General features: G+C 32.0%; 1 protein-coding gene across 1 annotated transcript; it reads left to right on the top strand.

The window, feature by feature from the left end:
• Positions 1-17,245: 17,245 nt before the first annotated feature.
• LOC120077558 (classical arabinogalactan protein 6-like) lies at positions 17,246-17,710 on the top strand. Its single transcript, XM_039031490.1, has one exon. The coding sequence runs from the start codon at positions 17,246-17,248 to the stop codon at positions 17,708-17,710; it is 465 nt and encodes a 154-aa protein (XP_038887418.1).
• The last annotated feature ends 4,758 nt before the right edge of the window (positions 17,711-22,468 follow it).

The raw sequence follows: 22,468 nt of genomic DNA, 5'->3' as shown, positions 1-22,468 counted from the left end.
TAACGGTCTTAATTTTTTCAACATGGAAATCAAATATAAACGCAATACTAGCCATTGATGATTTAAGATTTGTTTTAGTAGAGGAATGTCCTCTATCTCCCAACTTATCTGCAAATCAAAAGGTTTTGAATGTATATGACGGATGGATTAAGGCAAATGAAAAAGTCCAAATCCAAATCTTGGCAAATATATTCGATATACTAGCTAAGAAATTCGAGAACATGGTTTCTACTAAAGAAATCATGGATTCGTTACAAACATTGTTTGGACAAACTATCAAGAATGATATTCTCGAAGAATTGGTTTATTACTATAACATAAAGGATAGAACTTCTATTAGTGAACATGCTCTAGATATGTTAAATGTAATAAACATGAATGTCATAGATGAGGAAATTGAGAAAGCACAACAAAGTAAATAGATTTACTTGTCATTGAAATATGTTTAATGGAAAATGATAGACTAACCTAGATACTTGATTTAGGGGCCACTAATCATATTCGTGCCTTTGCCCAAGAAACTAGTTCCTAGAGGCAGCTTACAGAAGGCGAGACAACTTTTAAGGTTTGAACCAGAGAAGTTGTCTTAGCTAAAGCAGTGGGAGAGATGAAGTTATTATTGAAGATAGATTCATTTTATTTGAAAATGTTTAATATATTCCTACCATGAGGAGGAATTTAATATCAATCTCATGTTTGCTAGAACACAAATATAAAATTTCTTTTGAAGTTAATGAAGTATTCATTAGTTCAAAGAGTATTAAAATATGTTCTGCAAAACTGGAAAATAACTTATGTGTTAAAATTAACTGAGATAAAAACTGTTTTGAAAATAGAGATGTTAAAACAACATAAACGAAAAATTTCTCCTAATGCCTATCTTTGGCACTTAATACATGGCTGCATTAATCTCAATAGAATTGGGAGATTGGTTAAGAGTGGTCTCCTAAACCAATTAGAAGACAACTCTCTACCACCCTGTGAGTTTTGTCTTGAGTGTAAAATGACGAAATGATCTTTTACGAAAAAATGTCTTAGAGCCAAAGAACCATATGAACTGGTGCATTCAAACCTTTGTGGTCTAATGAATGTCAAAACACACGGAGGGTATGAATATTTCATCAGTTTTATTGATGATTATTCTAGATATGGTTATATTTACCTAATGCATCATAAGTCTGAAACCCTTGAAAAATTCAAGGAATATAAGGCAGAAGTTGAGAATCATTCAGGTAAAAGGATTAAAACACTTCAATCAGATCGAGGTGGTGAGTATATGGATTTAAAATTCCAAGACTATTTGATAGAACACGGAATTCAGTCTCAACTCACAACACCCGATACACCTCAACATAATGGTATAACAGTAAGGAGAAATAGAATCTTGTTGAACATTGATAACTTGTAGAAATACAAGTTATTATCTCTTAAAAGTTGGGACAATTAGGATCTTTAGTGATAAAAATGCATTCATTCTAAGAGAAAACGCATAGAATTCCTCACATTGATAGAGTATACAAACATGCAGCGGAAGAAATCAAAATCAATAAACAATCTAATTACACTTAATTTGAGTTTAAAAACACGTAGGAAAACTATTTTTAGAAAAGAGGGTTGTAAGAACACAATATCTTTGTTGATCACAACAATTCCAGCTTCTCTCTACGTATTGGTTCTTCAAAACACCAGTAGACCACCATAATGATCTTCTCTACTATTCTACAACTTGGATTGTGTGGTGAAAGTACTGAATTGAGATCAATTTGATAGGGAAAGATGAGGATTTGGAGAGAAGTTCAGAATTTCAAAAAACTTAGAATTTCTAGTAGCATAACCATTATTAATTCTGAAAATTCAAGTTTTTAAAGAACTAACTCATGCAAGCAATACTTCATATTGCTAATTTCCACTTCAATTATCAACATGAAAGTGGGCTAGGTGTTTAACTTGGAGTAAACCACTCAAACATTGGAAAAATTGGAAAACTCCACTAAAGAGGAATTTCCAATTTTCAATTTAATTTCAAACTTTCCAATTTCAATTTTGATTTTATTTAATTTTCACCAAAATTAAATTTAATTGAAAAATTCAAAACAAATTTTGAATTTTACAAAATTGATTTTTTTATTTAAATAATTAATTAAACAAATTTAATTAATTAATTAATTAATAATTTAATATCAAATATTAAATTAGTTAAACACCTAATTTATACATGAATCCTATTCATGTAAATCAATATTTAAATATTCTAATCTCTCCAATTACATTTGGTTTCGATAAATTAAATGTTTAATTATATCGAATATACTTAATCAAACCCTGAATTAAATTTGAACACTGCAAATTCAAAGCCCTAATTTTGAATTTTAACATTTCAATTCCGCTCAATTCACTAATCCAAGATATAATTTTACGAGCTAGTAGAGGGACCTTATGGACCTATAGATCATGAGCTCCAACGATTTAAGATTAATTGACTAAACTCTGTAGACCGAATTAATCAATATTCGTTAACTATCGTGACACACCACTATGGCTCGATAGTTGCGCTCTCCTCACTGTATATATATTTTTGTCCACTTTAACCATAATCTATAAGTCGATCCTTCACAGGCTATTCGTATTTATAGCCAAGTCAAAATTTTCATTTTACCCATGCAGAAACATCTTTAAGCTCCCATTGAATCTCTATTGAACAATTAGTTTATATTCCAACTAATAAACCATGACCCTCTCAATCATGAGAGGGTAGGGCCCCGTTGTTCAAGACCACGAATCAGTACGTAAGAGAACAACCTATCTGCTAACCCTAAATTGGGTAGGAGTGAATTCTATCTTGTAAGACTATGTCCCCAGCTATCTATCCAGACTTATCCCTAAAATGGGAGGCTTATTGAACAATACTATTAGATTACTCTTACCTATGCAGATCTAAGTACAATCCTAAATAAACAGGAGTTCATAGTTTGCTTAGGATTAAGATCGAGTTATCCTAGGTCATCAAATTTGAAATAGTCAGTTTTAACATTAAACAGACTTATAAAGAAAAGTGAATATTTCGAGGTCCGGTTTATGCAAACATCCTTCGATACAATGCCTCCACTCGCATGTCTCCACATGAATGATTTTGAGATCACATCATTTGTATCAGTATACAAAATGAGCCGCATCCAATAGTGTCACCAGGATGAGGTACCCAATTTTATCCATATACTTATAGACCATTTTGGCTATATACTAAAACTCAATCCTCTTTTATGTCTCACATAAAGTTAAAGTATTCATACTTTGGCCATGGATTTCATTTATTGGATTTTTATAACAAAATGCAATATCAATAACATTTTATTGAATAAATAACTCAATAATACTTTTATTGATAAATAGAATATGTTTCCAATATTTACAAACTGCGAGTTTTAGGACATTCCCATCACACACATTGTTAACTCATACAAAAGTAGCCATTTTTTTAAAATCTTCTTCACCGACGCATCTTATTGCAAAAATTCGAGGAAATTTAGACATTTTAGAGAGCAGTTAGTACTTTAGCTCAATTCTGCTGAAGAAAAGAGCTAACCAGTTATAGCAATAGATGCTTAGACATTTTAGAGAGCAATTAGTACTTTAGCTCAATTCTATTGTCTGTAAGAAGGACATAGGAGGGAAGATCCATGTGTATCGTTGATCAAGAGGAACTATTGGAGATCAAGGTAGAGAGAGGAGTCTTAATCACATTCTTCACCAAGTTGGTTGAACAAGAAGTAAAATCGAGCCAAAGAGAATAAGAAATTGGACTCTACGACTTGACTTCTTCGTTTTACATCTCATTTCCATCTCTCATTTCATTATGTCAAGCTAAAATTGTTGTACAAACAGAACCTTGTTAGACTTGGTTCGGTCCATAATGAGTTATGCTCGGTTGCCTAACTCGTTATGGGGGTATGCGGTAGAGACTGCAGCTTACATTCTGAATAGCATTCCCTCTAAGAGTGTTTCAGAAACACCTTATTGAAGGAAATCAGACATAAGGATCTCCATGAGCAGCGGAAGGATCGTTCCAAATTCCATTCGAAATTGAACATACATAATTACAGTAGAAGAACGAAAACTAACAGGTCATGAACAACACAAAATTGCAGCATGTTAACAAGAGTATCAAGGGATAGAGTATGCATACCTTTGAAGAAACTTCCTTCTAACTCCCTCGATCAATCTACAAGCGTCCATAGCACAGCAACACGAATTCAACAATCGGTACACAGCATGAACAATAGCACGAACCCAATGAACGACCAACGGCTCCTCGAAACCAATCGAGTTGAGTGAGGACACCACCACAATGGTTACCTTGGTATTCTTTATGTGAGAATCCAGGGGTTGGGCTCTGTATGAACTTGGTTAGAGGAGGAGACTGGAGGACAACAATCGTGTAGAGATCGAGCAAGTGGGAGATAGAAAGCTGTCTATCGTATAGACGATATGCTCGATCGTGTAGTAGATGGCAGTCTGTCGTATAAACAAAGCCACACGATCATTTAGCTACGATCAGCCGAATGAACTACTGTACAGTCAAACTCCACGATCGTTTAGTCTCTACACATTATTGCTTAGTGAAACATTTTCACTTGATAGCCTTGTCTGTGAGTTAGTTTCAAATCAAGTAACTTTTAAATTCAGGAAAACATTTTTCCTTTTATCTCACAGTTACCATAAAACTACCAATAACCTCCCACTCAATCGGTTATTAGAGAAAAGAATATAAATATCACATAATTAATTTATTATAAATAAATATGATAACCAACTTACCATATTATATTTATATCCTATAGTTTTGATATTTCATCTCATGAAATATATAAGCCATAGTTTTTTTTTCTATTTTATTATACCTAATGTAAATCATATTTACATTGATCCTCCACATGATGTATCTCATACATCACACCAATTATATCATATAAAATTGAATTTCCTCTTGTTAATTTGAACACTTCAAACTAACCCCAAGAACTTATTCTCAACTTGAATCCATTGAGTTATCAAGGGGACCTTATGAATCTGTAGCTTGAAGCTCTAACAGTATGTGAATAATTGACTAAACTCTTTAGTCACGGGATCCACCATCCGTTAACTGTCAGGCACTCCACCAAAGACCGATAGTTGCACCCTTCTCACTACAAATATATCTCTATGTCCATATCAACCAATCAACAGTGCGATAACCCTTCACAGATCGCTCATAAGTATAGTTGGGCCAATTTACTGTTTTGTCCCTGTAGTTACATCTAACTTCTTAAGTACCACCGATAACTCTAATGAATATAAGTAATAGTCCTACTATGACTGAGTCCTCTCTTCCAAAGAGAAGATGTGGCCACTATGTTCAAGACCTAGAATCAGCTCTTAAGGGAGCAATCTATCTACTTACTCTTACTTTGTTGTAGGAGCAAATTTCATCTTGTGTAATTGAGTTCCCATCTCCCCAATCAAACAAATTCCCAAAAAGGTAGGCTTGTTGAGTTGGCAATCTAGCCACTCTCATCCATACTAATCAAATGACCGCCATCAAAGGTAGAAGTTCTCAAAACACTCAGGATTAAGGTCATGTCATCTATGGTCGTTTAAAGTGAGATGTAAGTCTTAAGTATCAACGGCGTTATATAAAGAGATGAATCATCTCGTGGTCCAGTCTTTATACAAAATCTTTGTAATAGGACACCCCTGCTCGCATATCTTCACATGAATGGTCAGGATCAGACCATTTGTAGTAGTTCACAACACTTGTAAACTCTACAAAGCGGGTCCTATCCGTAGTGTCACCAGGATAAGGTATCCCACCTATATCCTTATACTATAGACCTTTTAGATTATTACTTAAGGTATGATCTACTTGTATATCTCATATACATGCTTAAGTTTACCTACAATAATCAGGATCTTTGTTTATTAGATATGAATAAATGCAAAATAAAATAACTCTTATTTTGTTCATAACAATGTGTACAATGTTTACAAACTACGAGACTCCGGGAGAATTAGGACACAAATCCCAACACTTATGAGTTATGGACAGGACATAAAGCTAGTTTACGTCATTTTCAGATCTGGGGTTGCTTGACATACGTGTTGGTGCAAAATCCTAAGAAATTAGAACATCGTTAAAAATTATGCCTGTTTGTAGGTTACCCTAAAGGAATGAGAGGAGGTCAGTTTTATGATCTTCAGGATGATAAGGTAATTGTATCGACAAATGCCACATTCGAGATCATAAACCCCACAGTAAACTAGTATTGAAAGAGATTTCAAATAATGCTACAGACGAATCAACAAAAGTTGTTGATCAGCCTTGCTCATCAATAAGAGTTGTAGATAGATCAAGGATGCCTGGTCCATCACATCCTACTCAAGAGTTGAGAGAGTCTCGATGTAGTGGGAGGGTTGTAAGATAGCCTGGCCGCTATATGGGTTTGATTGAAACCAAAGTTAACATACCTGATGATGGCTTAGAGGATCCATTAACATATAAACAGGAAATGGATGATGTTGATCGAGATTAGTGGATCAAAGCCATGGACCTTGAAATAGAGTCTATGTACTTTAATTCAGTCTGAAAACTTATAGATAAACTTGATGAGGTAAGACCTATCAATTATAAGTGGATCTACCAGTGTAAAAGAGACCCTATGGGGAAGGTACATACCTATAAAGCCCGATCAGTAGCAAAGGGTTATACCCAGGTTGAGAGGGTGGACTATGAATAAACCTTCTCACCTATTGCTATGATCAAATCAATTACCACTTTTTATAACTATGAAATTTGGCAAATAGATGTCAAGATTGCCTTTCTAAATGGAGATATTGAAGAGAGTATTTATATGGTCCAACCAGAAAGGTTCATTGAACAGGGTTAGGAGTAAAACGTTTGCAAATTGAAAAGATCTATTTATGGATTGAAACAGGCATCCAACCTGCAATATAAGATTTAATACGACAGTCAAATCTTATGGCTTTGAACAGACTATTGATGAACCGTGTGTATACAAAAAGATCATCAACTCCACTGTAGCATTTCTAGTTTTGTATGTAGATGATATCCTACTTATTGGGAATAATGTAGGATACCTAACTGAAATTAAAAATTGGCTAGCAACCCAGTTTTAGATGAAAGATCTAGGAGAGACGCAATATATTCTTGGGATTCAAATAGTTCAAAATCGAAAGAACATAACGCTAGCCATGTCTCAAACATCTTATATAGATAAGGTGTTGTCTAGGTTTAAGATGCAGGATTCCAAAATAGGTCTTTTATCTTGTAGGACTGCAATACACTTGTCAAAGGAACAATATCCTAAGATACCTCAAGAAGTTGAGGATATGAGATCGATTCCCTATGCATCAACAGTTGGAAGTCTGATGTATGTAGTGCTATGAACTCGTCCAGACATATGCATTGCAGTAGGGATTGTCAATAGGTATCAGTCCAATCTTGGTTATGAACATTGAACTATTGTTAAGAATATCCTCAAGTATCAGAGAACGAGGAACTACGTGCTTTATATGGAAATAAGGATTTGATCCTTACGGGATATACTGACTCTGATTTTCAGACCGATATAGACTCTAGGAGATCTACTTCGGGACCGATGTTCACTCTAAATGAAGGAGCAATATTATGGAGAAGTATTAAGTAGATTTGCATTGCAGACTACACAATGGAAGCAGCCAAGGAAGCAATATGGCTTAGGAAGTTCCTAAATGATCTGGAAGTTGTTCTAGACATGCGACTGCCAATCACTTTGTATTACGATAACAGTGGGACAATAGCGAACTCCAAAGAACCTAGAAGCCATAAGCGCGAAAAACATATTGAGTGCAAATATCATCTCATCAGAGAGATCGTGCTAAAAGGAGACGTTATTGTGATACAAATAGCATCTGAGGACAATATTGCTGATCCGTTTACTAAGACCCTCCCGGCTAAGATTTTTTAGGGCACCTGAAGAGTTTAGGACTACGGGTAGAATAAATAGGGCAATTGGGAGAAATTGTGGGTATGAGATGACCTATTTATTGTATTTAGTTTTCTCTCACAGCACTCAACTTTGTTGTAACCCACTAGGAGTTTTAGTCCAAGTGGGAGTTTGTTGGGTTGTATGTCCTAAAACTCGTAGTTTTGTAAACAGTAAACATATATCAAGTTTATTCAGACAAGTGTTGTTCATTTTGTAATAACTCTAAATCCAATAAACTACGAACCCTTGGCTATTGTCATGGATAATTGGACTTTATGTGGAGACATAAACTTGATCAAGTTCGAGTAAAATAGCCTAAACCGTCTATAGTACTTAAATTAAGTTGGGTACCTATTTCTGGAGATACTATTGAATACGGCTCACTTTATGATTGTTACAAATGTTGTAAAGTGTCATAAACGATGTGATCGGTTTGTTCATGTAAAGACACGTGAGCAAGGGTGTTCTACACGATGAGATTGTGTAAGACAGACCATGAAATAATCATTGTTATGTATTAACACCGTTTACTATTAACATTGATTAATTTTACTTCTTGATGACCTAGATAACTTGATAAGAATCCTAAGCTATCTTATGAACTCCTGTTTATTTGCGATTGTCCCTTGATCTGCATAGGTGAGGGTAAGCCCAGCGTCGCTACTCAATATGCTTCCCATTTCAGGGATAAGACCGGGTAGATGGCTGGGGACATAAAATTTGCCAGATGAAATTCACTCCTACCCATTTTAGGGATAGTAGAAAAGTTGTTCCCTTAAGGGCTGATCCTAGGTCTTGAACAAGGAGCCCCATCCTCTCGTTGGCCTGAGAAGGAATGGATTTAGTGATTATGATCCTAAATCAATTGTTCATTAGAGGGCTAATGGTGCTTAAGGAGAAAATATGTAACTCAGAGGTATTTCGATATTTGACCTAGCTGAGGTTACGAACAACATGTGAAGGATCAACTTATCAATGATAGTTATATCAAATGGACACATAATATATCTATAGTGAGGGGAATGCAACTAGAAGCTATAGTGGAAAGTCCTGTTAATTAACGAATGTTGATTAACTAGGTTAAAGAGTTTGACCAGTTAGTCTTGGATCGTTTGAGCCGATGATGTGTAGGTCCATCGGGTCTCCTTGCTAGCTCAATACGGACAAAATTGAAGACCTAGGTGAAGTAAGAATTTGAAATGTTCAAATTCGGATTTTAGGGAAAATTATATTTTATATGAGATATAATTTAAAATTAAATAATTTATTAATTAATTAATTTTTTTAGAGTATATTTGATCATTAGTATGAAAGTGTTTACTAAAACTTGATTAATATGATTAATCAAAGCTAGGTGTCAAAGATAATTTAATATGTGATATTAAATTTGTTTATTTTATTTAATTGAAATTGTTTTGATTAAATAATTTCCATAATTTAAAAATTATATTTCATTTTTTTAATTAAAAAAAATAGTTAGTGGAAAAATCCAATTGTTGGATTTTCCCATTAACTAAGTGGACTTTGAATTGGCTTTTCCCAAGCTTGACACCTCAAAAATAGTTAGTAGAGTTTGAGGTGGAAGACATGCAAAATGTGATTTTGCATGTGTTTTCTCTATAAAAGGCTTCATTTTTTAAATTTGCAAGACTAGTGCTTCCTTTACTTTTGACTTTTTTCTTCCACCACAAATTTTCTTTACTCTCCTTCTTTCTATAGTGAAATTCCCTTATTTTCACTAATAAAACGATCCCACAACCGTGTTCTTCAATCGAAAAATAGCGAGATTTACCGTTGGTGGTGTTGATCGAGCTCGGGAGAGGAAGAATGCGGTGGAGTCTTCAAAGGTTGTATTTTTTTATCCCTTTTGCATGCTTATTCTTGTTTTTATTGCAATTAGAATGTTCTCGATTTCATCGCTTCCGTTGTGCATGCGTTCTTTTATGTTCCATCAACTATGGATGTGGCCTGCTTTGTATTTGATACAAATGATATGATCCCAAAATTGTTCATGTAGAGAAATATGAGTGGGGGCATCCTATGCAAAAGATGTTTGCATAAGACCGAACCACGAAATAGTCACTTTTCTTTATAACGATCGTTTATTTTAAAACTGACTACTTCAATATAATGATCTAAGGTAACTCGATTTCAATCCCAAGCTAACTATACACTCATGTTTACTCGAGATTATACTTTAATCTGCATAGGTGAGAGTGGCTCAACGCTGCTCAATAAGCCTCCCATTAAGGGTAAGATTGAGTAGATAGCTAGGGACATAGTCCTGCAAGATGGAATTCAATCCTACCCGTTTTAGGGTTAGCATATAGGTTTTTCTCTTAAATACTAGCTCTAGTCTCAAACAAAGGGGCTCCGCCCTCTCTATGACTAAGAGGGACTCGGTTTATTGGTAGGACCATAAACCAGTTACTCATTAGTGGATTAGTGGAAACTTAAGGAGCGATATGTATTATAGGGATAAAATGATAATTTTGACCCAACTGTTAATACAAACAACCTGTGAAGGATCGACTTACTGATTATGGTTAAATCAAGTAGATAGAAATATATCTACAGTGAGAAAAGTGCAGTTACTGAGCTTTAGTGGAGTAACCCGGTAATAATGAATGTTGGTTAATTCGATTAAAAGAGTTTAGTCAATTAATCTTGAATCGTTGGAGTCCATAATCTGTAGGTCCATTAGATCCCTCATACTAGCTCGTAAACGGATTAAATCTTAGAATAGCGTGATGAGAGAATTTAAAACGTTCAAAATCGCTTTGAGGAAATTATTAATTATATGTGATGTAATTAAACGTTTAATTATCTAATTAAACGAAATTAGAGAATTGAAAGATATTTAAATATGATTTAAATGTTATACATGTAAACGAAATTCAAGTTCGGAATTGGTATTATTTAATATTTGATATTGAATTAATTAATGAAAATGTTTAATTAATTATCTATGATTAATTTTATGTAAAATTAATTATAAGATTAATATTTAATATTGATTTTATAATTAATATTGTCTAGAATTAAAAATTCATTTTAAATTTGAATTTAGAAAATTCAAGAAATTGAATTATTGAAAATTCAATTAAAAAATGAATTTAGGTTATGTTGAGTGGATTTTTCGTACTTTCTCCACTCAATTAACACTCACAATTCCACTCACACATGACTGATTTAGTGTCAAGCCTTGATGTAAAGTAATGGCATGCTGAGTTTATCAAAATAAAAAAAACATTCAGATGAGAATTCAAGCATGGAATTCTGAATTAGAAGAGAGAACAGTTCTCTACCTTTTTTTTTTTTTTTACATTAAGGTTGTGGTTCTCCAAAAACATTCCATAAATTTAAAGCTCATTTTGGATCCCAGTATCCAATCTAAGGTCCGAGAGGATAATAAGGAAGATCAAGTGGTGGTCTTCAAGGTGTTGGAGAGGAGATTCAAACTAGAATTGAAGAAATTGAAGAGTTCTTCAAAAGTATTTTTCAGAAACCCTACTACTTTGTTATGAACAAGCATGCTTTGATTTTAAAATTAATGGAATTAGAGTGCTTAAGATCCTAATTTTTTCCACTTGTTAATTGTCAACACCAACAGACCATGATTATTAAGATTCACAACACACTTCAGGAAATGGTGTTGTTCCAGTTCGTTGAGATTCGACTTCTATCAACGTCTATCAGTGATAGATTCGTATTAGTTTCTAACACTATAGTATCAATGATAGACTTTGATCAGTTCCTATCACCGATAGACACTAATAGACTTCTATTAGTGTCTATGAGTGATAGACTTCTATCAACCTTTATCAATTATAGATTTCTATCAACTTTTATCATTGATAGACATTGATAGACAGTGATAGACTTCTATCAATGTCTATCGATGATAGACTTGTATCGGTTTCTATCACTGATAGATTCTGATAGACTTCTATCAGCGTCTATCTGTGATAGACATTAATAACAATGTCTATCACAACTATTTAAAAAGCAAAAATAAATAAAATAAACTCTAGCTGATTCTCCACATCCTTTCTAATTTTCTTTTCTCTTGATCTTCACCTTTGCCATTCTAATATGAAATCTTCCCAGATTTCACCCAATGATTTCAAATCCAATAATTTCAGACAGGGAATTGAGAAGGTAATGGTAGATTTGGAGCAGTACTGGAGAGGAAGTTACAATAGCGAATCTTTCATGGTTGCAAAAGCAAGTGCTCAGTCTATACAGAGTATTTCTCTGAACAGCTCGTTCCAAATCCGCTGAAGATCGACGAAAAATCAAATCGATTGTCGACGCTGAGTTTTGTTGAAACACCAATTAAATCGATCATAAAAATTTCATCCACATTGGGTACCTTCTTCGTTGAGGTAACAAACACTTGGATCAAATTAAAAGCCTTGTCACTGTTCCATTGTCTACGCTCGATCCCAATTTTGTGCCTTAAAATTGTATGCACATTTCTTCCATTCTTGTCTATTTTTGTTCTATGTTGTGATTGGATGTTTTTAAACCCTAGAAAATAAACTGTGATCGGTTTACTTTCTTTCCTCTTGAATTTGAGATTTGCAATTTTGTTGCTGGATCATAATCTCGATGAATTACTCTTTTGATTTGTTCGATGTTGAAATTTGTCTTCCATAATCTTGCTTTTCAGTTACGACGAATTCTACAAAACAGTTGGAATCGGTAGCAGAATGCTTCAAATGTTTGAAAATATGGGCAATGGATTTTCTTCGCTCGGGAAGATGATGAAATTTTGATCGTAAAGAAATGTTTCACCACTCAAAGAAGAAGAAGAAATTATTCTCCATCTATTCTTACTATTATTTTAATTATTAAATAAAATATATTTTGAAGGATGATAGTTATATTGTGTAATTACCACATAATTACTATATCAATTGAAAAAAAAAATATTTATGTTATAGCCTCTAAACAAATTTAATAAAAAGCGTTTTTTGAATTTATTTTAAAAATTTATTAATTTTTTTTTTAATTAAAATACAAAAGTTGACTAGAACCGATAATTTGAATGTATTCATAAAATTGACAGGTAAAGATATAATATAGAAAATATGACTTCTTGATACTTGGAGTGGACATCAATTAATCTTTTTTAGTACAAGTAGATATAGGAGGATTCGAATCACAGGTTTAATGGTTTAATTTCTAGTACACTCGTATGTCAATTAAACTATGTTCGATTTGACTACACATCAGTAGATCTTGAATATGAACTAACTCATGATGTTGAGACGTCACTTTGACTCGTATTATTGTTATTCATTTAGACATACCATTGGTAAGAACCTATTCATTGGGACGATCTAAATTGTTAATTAGGACATTTCAAAGATTAATTCATCTCTTTAGGACACTATCAAATGATAGTATTTGTGTATACCCAAAATAAAATATCGGGACACTTTGCTATGTCAGTTGACATTGTCTACTAGGAGATGTATATTTTTTTCATGGTCTAAAGAACATGCCCACAAAACACATATATTGGGATGCTTTGTTCTTTTATATAGGGCTAGTTGTATAAATAAAATTCAAGCCCAAAATAATATAATATGTAGTACAAGGATAAAATAATTTCATATATAGATCAAAAAATGGTAAAAGACTAAAAAACCCATACCTAGCCACCATTTTGTTCCCTTTTCTCAAATTAAAAGCTATCAGTGATAACCACTAATAGCATCTATTAGTAATGATCACTGATAGCAGCTATCAGTGATGACCACTGATAGTTGTTATCAACTACTATCGCTGATAGCTTTTATCAATTGCTATCGATGATAGTTGCTATCAACGATAGCTTTCAATTTTAGAAAAATTAATACAATCTTGAAATATTAACTTTTAATTTTCTATCAATTGTTATTAGCTATCATTGATTCACTTTCATCAATTGGAATCAACATTGAAATATTACTACTTAAAGGCTATCAGTGGCTATCAATGATTGATTATAAATCGTGATCAACTTTGAAAGAAGACCAACAACTTTGATTACTATAGTAGTTATCACTAATAATCTTTTATCGTGGCTATCACTGATAGCAGCTATCAGTCGTTATCATAGACCTTCATCAATTAGAATCAACCTTGAAATATTAACACTTAAGGTTATCAATGATAGACTTCTATAACTGGTTATCACCTTTGAAAGAAACTCGGTATATAGATATCACTTAAGTTTTATCACTGTTATCACTAACATCACTCATATTTGTGGTTATCAGTGATAGCTTCTTTCACTGATAACATCACTAATAAGATACTATCAATAATCTCACTGATATCATGCTATCAGTGATAGTTCTCTATCACCGATAACGTGCTTTCAGTGGTAGCTTCTATCACCGATAACGTGCTATCGAGTAGTTTCTATCATCGATAACATGTTATTCGTATTAGCTTCTATCACTGGTAACATGCTATGAATAGTAGCTTCTATAATCATAGCCACTGAACACCTTTTTGCCCATTTCTTGTCCTTCCCAAATATTTATAAGTCCCTTCTCTTTTTTATGATAGCTTCCACTACTGATAAATGTGCTATTAGTGATAACTTCTAGGCATTCCACTTACATTTTAGTTCGAGATTCAACTTTATTAATTAAATACACTAAGTTGGCTATCGATGATAGATTTCTATAAGTGGCTATTATCTACGAATATATAATAAAAGATTAAGCTATCAATGATAGAAAATATTAGTGGTTATCACTAATAGACTTTCATTTGCTATTTATATTTATTATTTGTTATAATAATAAAACTTGATGATTGACTTGTTGGTGTTAAGTCACTTATGAATTGAGTACTTTCAAGTTCTGCGTACGGAACCCAGCCTCATAATTCTTGTGAAAAAACGAGGAAGAAGAAAAAATTCAAATAAAAGAAAGAAAGAAATTAAAAAATAAGAGAAAGAGAAGAAGCATGAATTGAAAAAAGGAAAGAAAATTAAATAGAAAAAATTGAAGCAAAAAATCGGACAAATGAAAGAAAAACTAAAAAAAAGAAAAAGAAAAGGAAGCAAAAAAATCGGAGAAAGAAATGAAAATAAAATAATAAAAAAAGATAAGGGAAGAAGCAATCGGAGAAAGAGAAGAAAATAAAAATAAAAGAAGGAATAGCAAGAACTGAAGAAAGAAAATAAAAATTTTTAAAAAAATGAATAAGCAAAAACCAAAGAAATAAAAGAAAGTAAAATAAAAAAGAAAAAAAAAAGGATAAAAATAAAGAAATGAAAGAAAATAAAAAGGTAAAGGAAAGAAAAGAAAGGAGAAGAAATGAAGACAAAGAATCGTGAAGAAATGAAAAATTAAATAGAGAATAAAATAAACTAAATGGGGAAAAGCAAAAGTTGAGAAAAGAAAAATAAAATGAAAAATGAAAAAATAGAAGGGACAGAAGCAAAATTCGATTAAAGAAAGAAAATAAAAAGACAAAAAGGTGTGAAGCAAAAGTTGAGAAAGAAAATAAAATGAAAAAAATGAAAAAATGAAGGGAAGAAGCAAAATTCGATTAAAAGAAAGAAAATAAAAAGACCAAAAAAAGGTGTACAACAAGATAAAACAAAGGAGGGCGAAATTGAAAATTAAAAAAATTCAAAGATTGACTAGTCAATTCATCCATATTTTTAAATATTTAAAAAATGTAATATATTTTTAGATTTTTTCTCTTATTCTACTATGTATTACAAATATCCTTTTATATATGGCACATAGGTGAGAGACACTGGATGTTACTCTTTAATCATTCACAAAATATTTTGATTATATGAAAATTTCGAAGTGTAAAATTAAAATTTTAAATTGATAATAAATTAATACGGACAAGATTTTGAACGGACAAAATCACCCATAAAACCAATAAAAAAATCGCCATAAAACGCAACTATCAAAACACATTCAAAATCCAAACTCGACCACAAAAATGCATAAAACTAACCAAATAAGGATTAAAATTTAAATCTCCTAACACAATTAATACATTAAATTTTTACGGAGTATACTTTTATAGTATCCATCCTTCTAATCTCAAGGTGGATAGGTAAGTTAATTATCGTGGAGCTAAATTCAATTTAATTTGATTACCGTGAATTTACTTTTAAACTTGGAAACATATTCCATCATCACCGTAGATTTTTGGAATTTTTATTTTCATATTTGAACTTTGAAATTGTTCAAATAACACATTTGGATAAATTTTTCATAAAAATTTATACAATACTTAATATTTAAAACTTAAAGGGCATGCATATATCACTGTCATAATATTTAGAACACCATATATTTATGTTAAATTGATAGCTCACACGTACTATAAAATTGATTTTTTTGGATGATATACAATATCTTTTGATTCAAAATGAAATGGCAACCACGATATTCATCTTCTATATGAATGATGTTATCATAGGTACATATTCCAATTTCTATCATAAATGATCCTCGAAATCAAATCTCCAACTTTTTCCTTTCAACAAATAAAAAAGAAAATCCTTCAGGTAGATGTTTTAAACCATTTCAAAGATCATATATTAAATTGAAAATTTTTCAAGTAGATTATATTCTCAATATAGTTTAGAAAAATTATTTTAAATGAAAAAATGACTGAAAGTATTTTCAAATATGATAGACATCTATTAATGTGTATTAGATCTATTAGTGATGGATAATAATAATTTATCGAGATAAATATTTTTGTTCATTTTACTATATTTAAAAACAATCCATTAATTTAACTTCAAAATCATTTTTTTAATCACGATCATTTATCTTAACCGTTAGAACTTCAAAAAGAAACCAAATCTTACCCACATCTATTTTGTTCTTGTTTTTTTTAATAGATCTAGATATAGATTGAATATAAACCTAATTTAGTTTTTCTTTTCAACTTTCAAAATTACAAAACACCAATTAAGTCCGACCACCAAATTGACTTGTCTTCTTAACCACCAAAAACTTCGTCAAACCCTAAATTTTATATCTTTCCAAACCCTACATTCATTTTCTCTCTCCTCTTTTTTACCTTATATATAATCTCTCAATCTCCCTCTTCATCTTCATCCCTCAATCTCCCTCTCTAACATTGCAGTGTTTTCTCTCTCCCCGTAAGAGAAAATTACTGCCCTCTCATATCCGATTTAACCCTTCTGCCATTTTTTTTACCTTCTAATTTTTACTATGGCTTCTCAATCTGTTTTTATTTTTGCTCTTATATTCCTCGCCGCTGTCGCCGCAGTTTGTGCCGAGGCACCGACCAAATCTCCTTCCGCGTCTCCCTCGCCAAAAGCTTCCCCATCAGACTCTAAATCGCCTTCTCCATCTTCTTCTTCTCCTGCGGCCACTCCAAAGGCCTCATCTGAGTCGTCCCCGTCACCGGCAGCTTCTGCTCCATCTTCGTCCTCCAAGGCTCCGACCAGCAAATCGCCCACTGGCTCCCCGAATTCCTCCCCTTCTGTTTCACCTTCTCCGGCTGCTGACTCCCCCGCTGACTCTTCCGCTGACGCTCCTGCTGACTCCGATGCTGACACCCCGACTGCTGCCTCGCCAGATTCCGCTTCTGACGACAGCAGCGCTTCAGGTCTGAAACTCACCTATGCCGTCGCTGGTGGTGCCGTCGCCGTTGTCGGACTCTTAGCATTCTGAAGATAGCTTATTGGAATAAGCCGGTTTTGAGAGTATGGGTGATAAATTCTCACATTAAATGAGATTGCATTTTTTTTTTCTTTCATATAATTAACAATAAAACAAAATCTGAAGAATGTGTAAACCAAATCATCGGAAACAAAGTTGAATTATAATTTTGGTCGTTGTAATATACTTGCTTTTATATACAAAATTCTCACTTCTTGAAAAAAAAAGGGTTAATGATTTATTATATATTAAAATATTACATTAGCTTCTACTTTGTATACTCGATCTTCGTAATTTAAGATAAGTTCTGTCAATCTAAGTATACTTTAGGGGTATTTGATTTAAGATTTTACAGAAGTCTGAAAATAAATGATGTTTGGAAATAGGATAGCTGATTATAAGGAATAGGATGTCTGGAAATAAATATTTAGAAATCAGAGATATATGTGTTTAGTTGTACACGGAAAATGTTATGAAAACTTATAAACAAAAATTTTATTTGTATTGAATTTATGAAATTAAGTAGGGGCAGGCATCGAGAAGTAAAAGTCAATCGGTTTCGCCAATTTTATTCTTTAAAATTTTATTTTGGAATGTTTCGATTTGGAATTTTTCCAAAGCAACACCAGCTCAATTTTTTTGATCTATCATGATCACCCTTAAAATTAGGTATGACAATCTTATATAATTGTAATAGATTAGTTAATTAAAAATAAATATCATTCAATATATTGATAAATGTAAATTAATTAAGCATCAATAATAATTTTAATTATAAATATTTGAAAATAGAGTAATTTATAGTTAAAATCAACCAATTAATATATTAAATGAATGCCATATTAATTATAATCTAATGCTTAATAATTTTTATATTAATTATGTTTAACATTAGTAATTTTAATTTTCATTAAATAATATAAGAAAATATATTTTAATAAACAATTTATTATATAAAAAGTGAAAAATGAGATAGAAATATGATATGTTCTAAAGAATACTAAAAAAGGTTTTATATGTTTTTAATGAAACATCAAATTAAAATTAATCTCAATAACTAATTGCTTGATTATTAAAAAGACAATAAATAATCAATTATTGTTATTGAAAATAAATCTTTATACTAACTAACTTTAACTAATCCTAATTTACTAATTAAATATATTTAAGATATTGTTAGCTAATTAATTAATTGTTTGTGTAAAAAAGTAATTGCATTCATTTAACAAAATTTTATTGTAAAAATGAATCAAGTAAATATTTTAATAGATTATTATTGCTTTATTAAAATAAATATTTATATTAATTTTGTTAAATTAATATTAATTAATTAAGTAATTAACTATATTTAAAATAAATTTATATATAGAATGAAAAACAGATGGAGAATGGAAAAGAGAAAGCCACATTTTGGAAGGGAATAGAAAACCCTTGTAAATGTGGATGTCTGAGAATAAACTATTTTCAAGCAAAGTGTTGAAAACTGTGAAACAAACATGAGTTTTATATACGTGTGTCAATTCTCGTGGAGAAAACCCTCCAACTAAATGACCTTTTAGTGGATAAGTCATCTATTATCATATTTCAAAGGTTTGATTTTCACCTCGTATTGATGTTTTTTATTTTTTATTTTTAAAAAAGGAAAACTAAATAGTTCATAAAAAAGAATCTAGGTAAATTAAATATACTTTAGTGGATAAAAATCTATTATTATTGATGGCAAACTCTGGCAAAGCGAACTCACCTAATCTTCAGGTGCCACCAACGATGAGTATGTATTTTGGAAAAGGTGTCACATGCAAAACAATCGAATCGCAAACTGGTGTGTTGGTTGCCACAAACATTCCATGCTTAGTTAGTTTTCAGAATAAGGGTTACAGAAAGCTTGTAGGGAAGAAGATGAACTTATCTAATGTATGTTAGCTATCATGTTCTATATATAATGAGGCTATTATTAAGGTTTCCTTCATCTAAATGGTTGAGCGCTCTCTTCTTTGACATATGTCCAAACGAGAGGGGTGTGTTGGTCTTGGTCTCGACTGAGCAAGGTGAGCCAATTAGGTCAAGGGGCCTAATTCGTCCACTCTTTGTTAGCATCTCTCCTAGGGCTCTTTTCGCCTTTTTCGAGTTCATTTGGGATGAGAAAATTTTTTAGATTTTACCCTTAGATTTGACATAATCTTTTAGGCTCTCTCACACATCCAAAATTACCCATAATGATTACCATTTCAAAAGTCAAAATTAAAGTTCAACTTCCTACTCTACGTACTATTCGTTGAGGATAAAAATTAACCATAGGATCAAATATTAAACTCATAGAAGCTGAAGGTTTGTGGAGAACGTAAATAGGTCGAAGTTGGGCTGAAGTGAGAAATAGCCCAAAAGAGAGATAAGCTAAGCAAAGTCGTCCCCAATGAGGAAGGCTCGACCACATGCACAAAGGCCAACCCCTAAGCTATGTTAGATTATTTCTGCTATTTTGCTTCTCATATTACTGCAGGCTTTCTTACATGACTTAGGCTATTTTTTACCGTGGGATTATTTACCATGGGATATCGTTATAGGCTTTAGTTCACATGGCCCATTAGGATTTTGAGTGAAATTAAGTCTGATGTATTGGCTCTATAAATATAGAGATTTGGTATAAGGCATTCAAGGAGCATGCAGAGAGAGTTACGGTAGAGAGAATTTGTGAGATTTGGGAATTTCTTCCTTCAGAGCTCGTCTGATGCTCATCTTCTTCTTTGATTTTACCTATTTTCTCGTTTGCATTCCTCTTTCGAATCATAAATATCTACGCTAAGTTCGAGCTGGACAAATTTAATGGAAGAGGAGATTTCAACCTCTAGAAAACGAAAATGAAATCACTGTTAGTTCAACAAAAGGTAGCTAAGGCTCTCGATGATCCAAGTAAGTTCCTACTATCATGACTGATGTTGAAAAACTTGAAATGCATGAAATAGTATATAGTAACATTATTTTGCATCTTCTAGATAATGTTTTCAGACGTGTTAGTAGCATTGAATATGTATTTGTTCCGTGGAATAAACTTATTGAGTTTTACATTTCTAAATCGCTTACAAATAAGATATATTTGAAAGAAAAGTTATTTAGATTTAAGATGGATCAGTCTAAAAATCTGGAGAAAAACATTGATGAATTTGAGAAAAATTGTTTAGACCTCAATAATACAGGACAAAAATTAGATAGTGAAAATCAGGTAGTAATCCTTCTAAGTTCTCTTTCTGATAAATATAAAGAGGTTAGATCTGCAATTAAGTATAGTGGAGATGCTTTGAGACTTGGTATTGTTTTGGATTCTCTTAGATTTAAAGAACTTGAACTAAAAGTTGAAAAGAAAGATTCTGAAGCTCTGTATACTAAAGGGAAAAAAAATTCTAAACCTTATAATAGTAAACAAAATAAGAACAATCCTAAGTCAAATTAGAAAGTAACCAAAAATCAAAAGTTACATGTATCTACTGCCATAAAGAAGAACATATTAAAAGTTTGATTGCCCTACTTTGAAGAAAAAGGGAAAACTCCTAATTAGAAAAGAAAACAAAGTCATTACCAATGTTCATCGGATATGAATATGCTGAAGTTTTGGTAATTAATGAGTCACGTGATATTGATGAATAGATTATGGACTTTGGATGCACATATCACTTGTTTATTGATCTTTGACAACATATTAGGAGCAATGTTACAAGGGGAAAATGTGAAATTAAGGGTGCTAAATCTATTAAACTTCAACTATATGATGCTACTTTACAAATTTTGTCTTCCATTAAGTATGTCCCTGGTTTAAGAACAAATTTGATATCCTTAGGTACTTTAGATCGAGTTGGTTTCTGTTTAGATCTGAAAATGGTATTCTAACTATGAGCACAGATACTTCGGTAAAATTAATTGCAAAATTGAAGAATAGTTTGTATGTATTAAGGGGAATGACTGTACTAATAAAAAGTCTAATGTTATTACTAATTCAACTTTAGATGATACAAAACTTTGGCATGATTGATTATGTCATGTTAGTATTAATTGGGCTTAAATGATCTGTTTAGACAAGGATTGATTGGTAAACCCTCAGACCTATCTTTTTCTGAACATTGTATACTTGAAAAATCCACCAAACATAGTTTTCAAAAGGGATGATGTAAGACAAGTAAAGTCATAGAATATATATACCCGAATCTTTGGGGTCCTTTAAGAGTACAAACACATGGGGAGTTCGATATTTTCTCACAATTATAGATGATTACTCAAGAAATCAGTGGATTTTTTGTTAAAAACAAAGGATAAGATGTTTGAAAATTTTGTTGTGTGGAAAACTTGACTGCAAATGTGTCAGGAAAGAAAGTTAAAACTCTAAGAATAGATAACAGTCTTGAATACTAGAACTAGAAATTTGTTGATTTGTATAAAGAACGTGACATTAATACACATTTAACTGACCCCACGATACCACGACAAAATGACCTTGCTGAAAGATAAAATATAACAATTTTGGAGAAGGTTAGATGCATGTTGTCTTATTCAAACCTTCTAAAATAATTTTGGGAGAAGCTGTAGATACTATTGCATACATAATAGAAGCCCATCAATAGCTTTAAATTTCAAAACTTCTCACGAATTGTGGTCTAGAAAGACACCTAAACTTGATCATTTAAAAACTTTTGGATGTGCGGTTTATGAACACACTATACAATATAAATTAGATCCTACAGTCAAAAAATATATATTCCTAGGACATGCAAGTGGTGTTAA

Source organism: Benincasa hispida, chromosome 1 (genome assembly GCF_009727055.1).
Source record: "Benincasa hispida cultivar B227 chromosome 1, ASM972705v1, whole genome shotgun sequence".
Taxonomy (NCBI): Eukaryota; Viridiplantae; Streptophyta; class Magnoliopsida; order Cucurbitales; family Cucurbitaceae; genus Benincasa; species Benincasa hispida.
Note: the sequence above shows the minus strand (reverse complement) of the source record. Positions and strands in the feature narration are given on the sequence as shown.

Bases quoted from the DNA above. Each gene is read 5' to 3' on its own strand.
- LOC120077558 (XM_039031490.1), top strand. From the start codon at position 17,246: ATGGCTTCTCAATCTGTTTTTATTTTTGCTCTTATATTCCTCGCCGCT.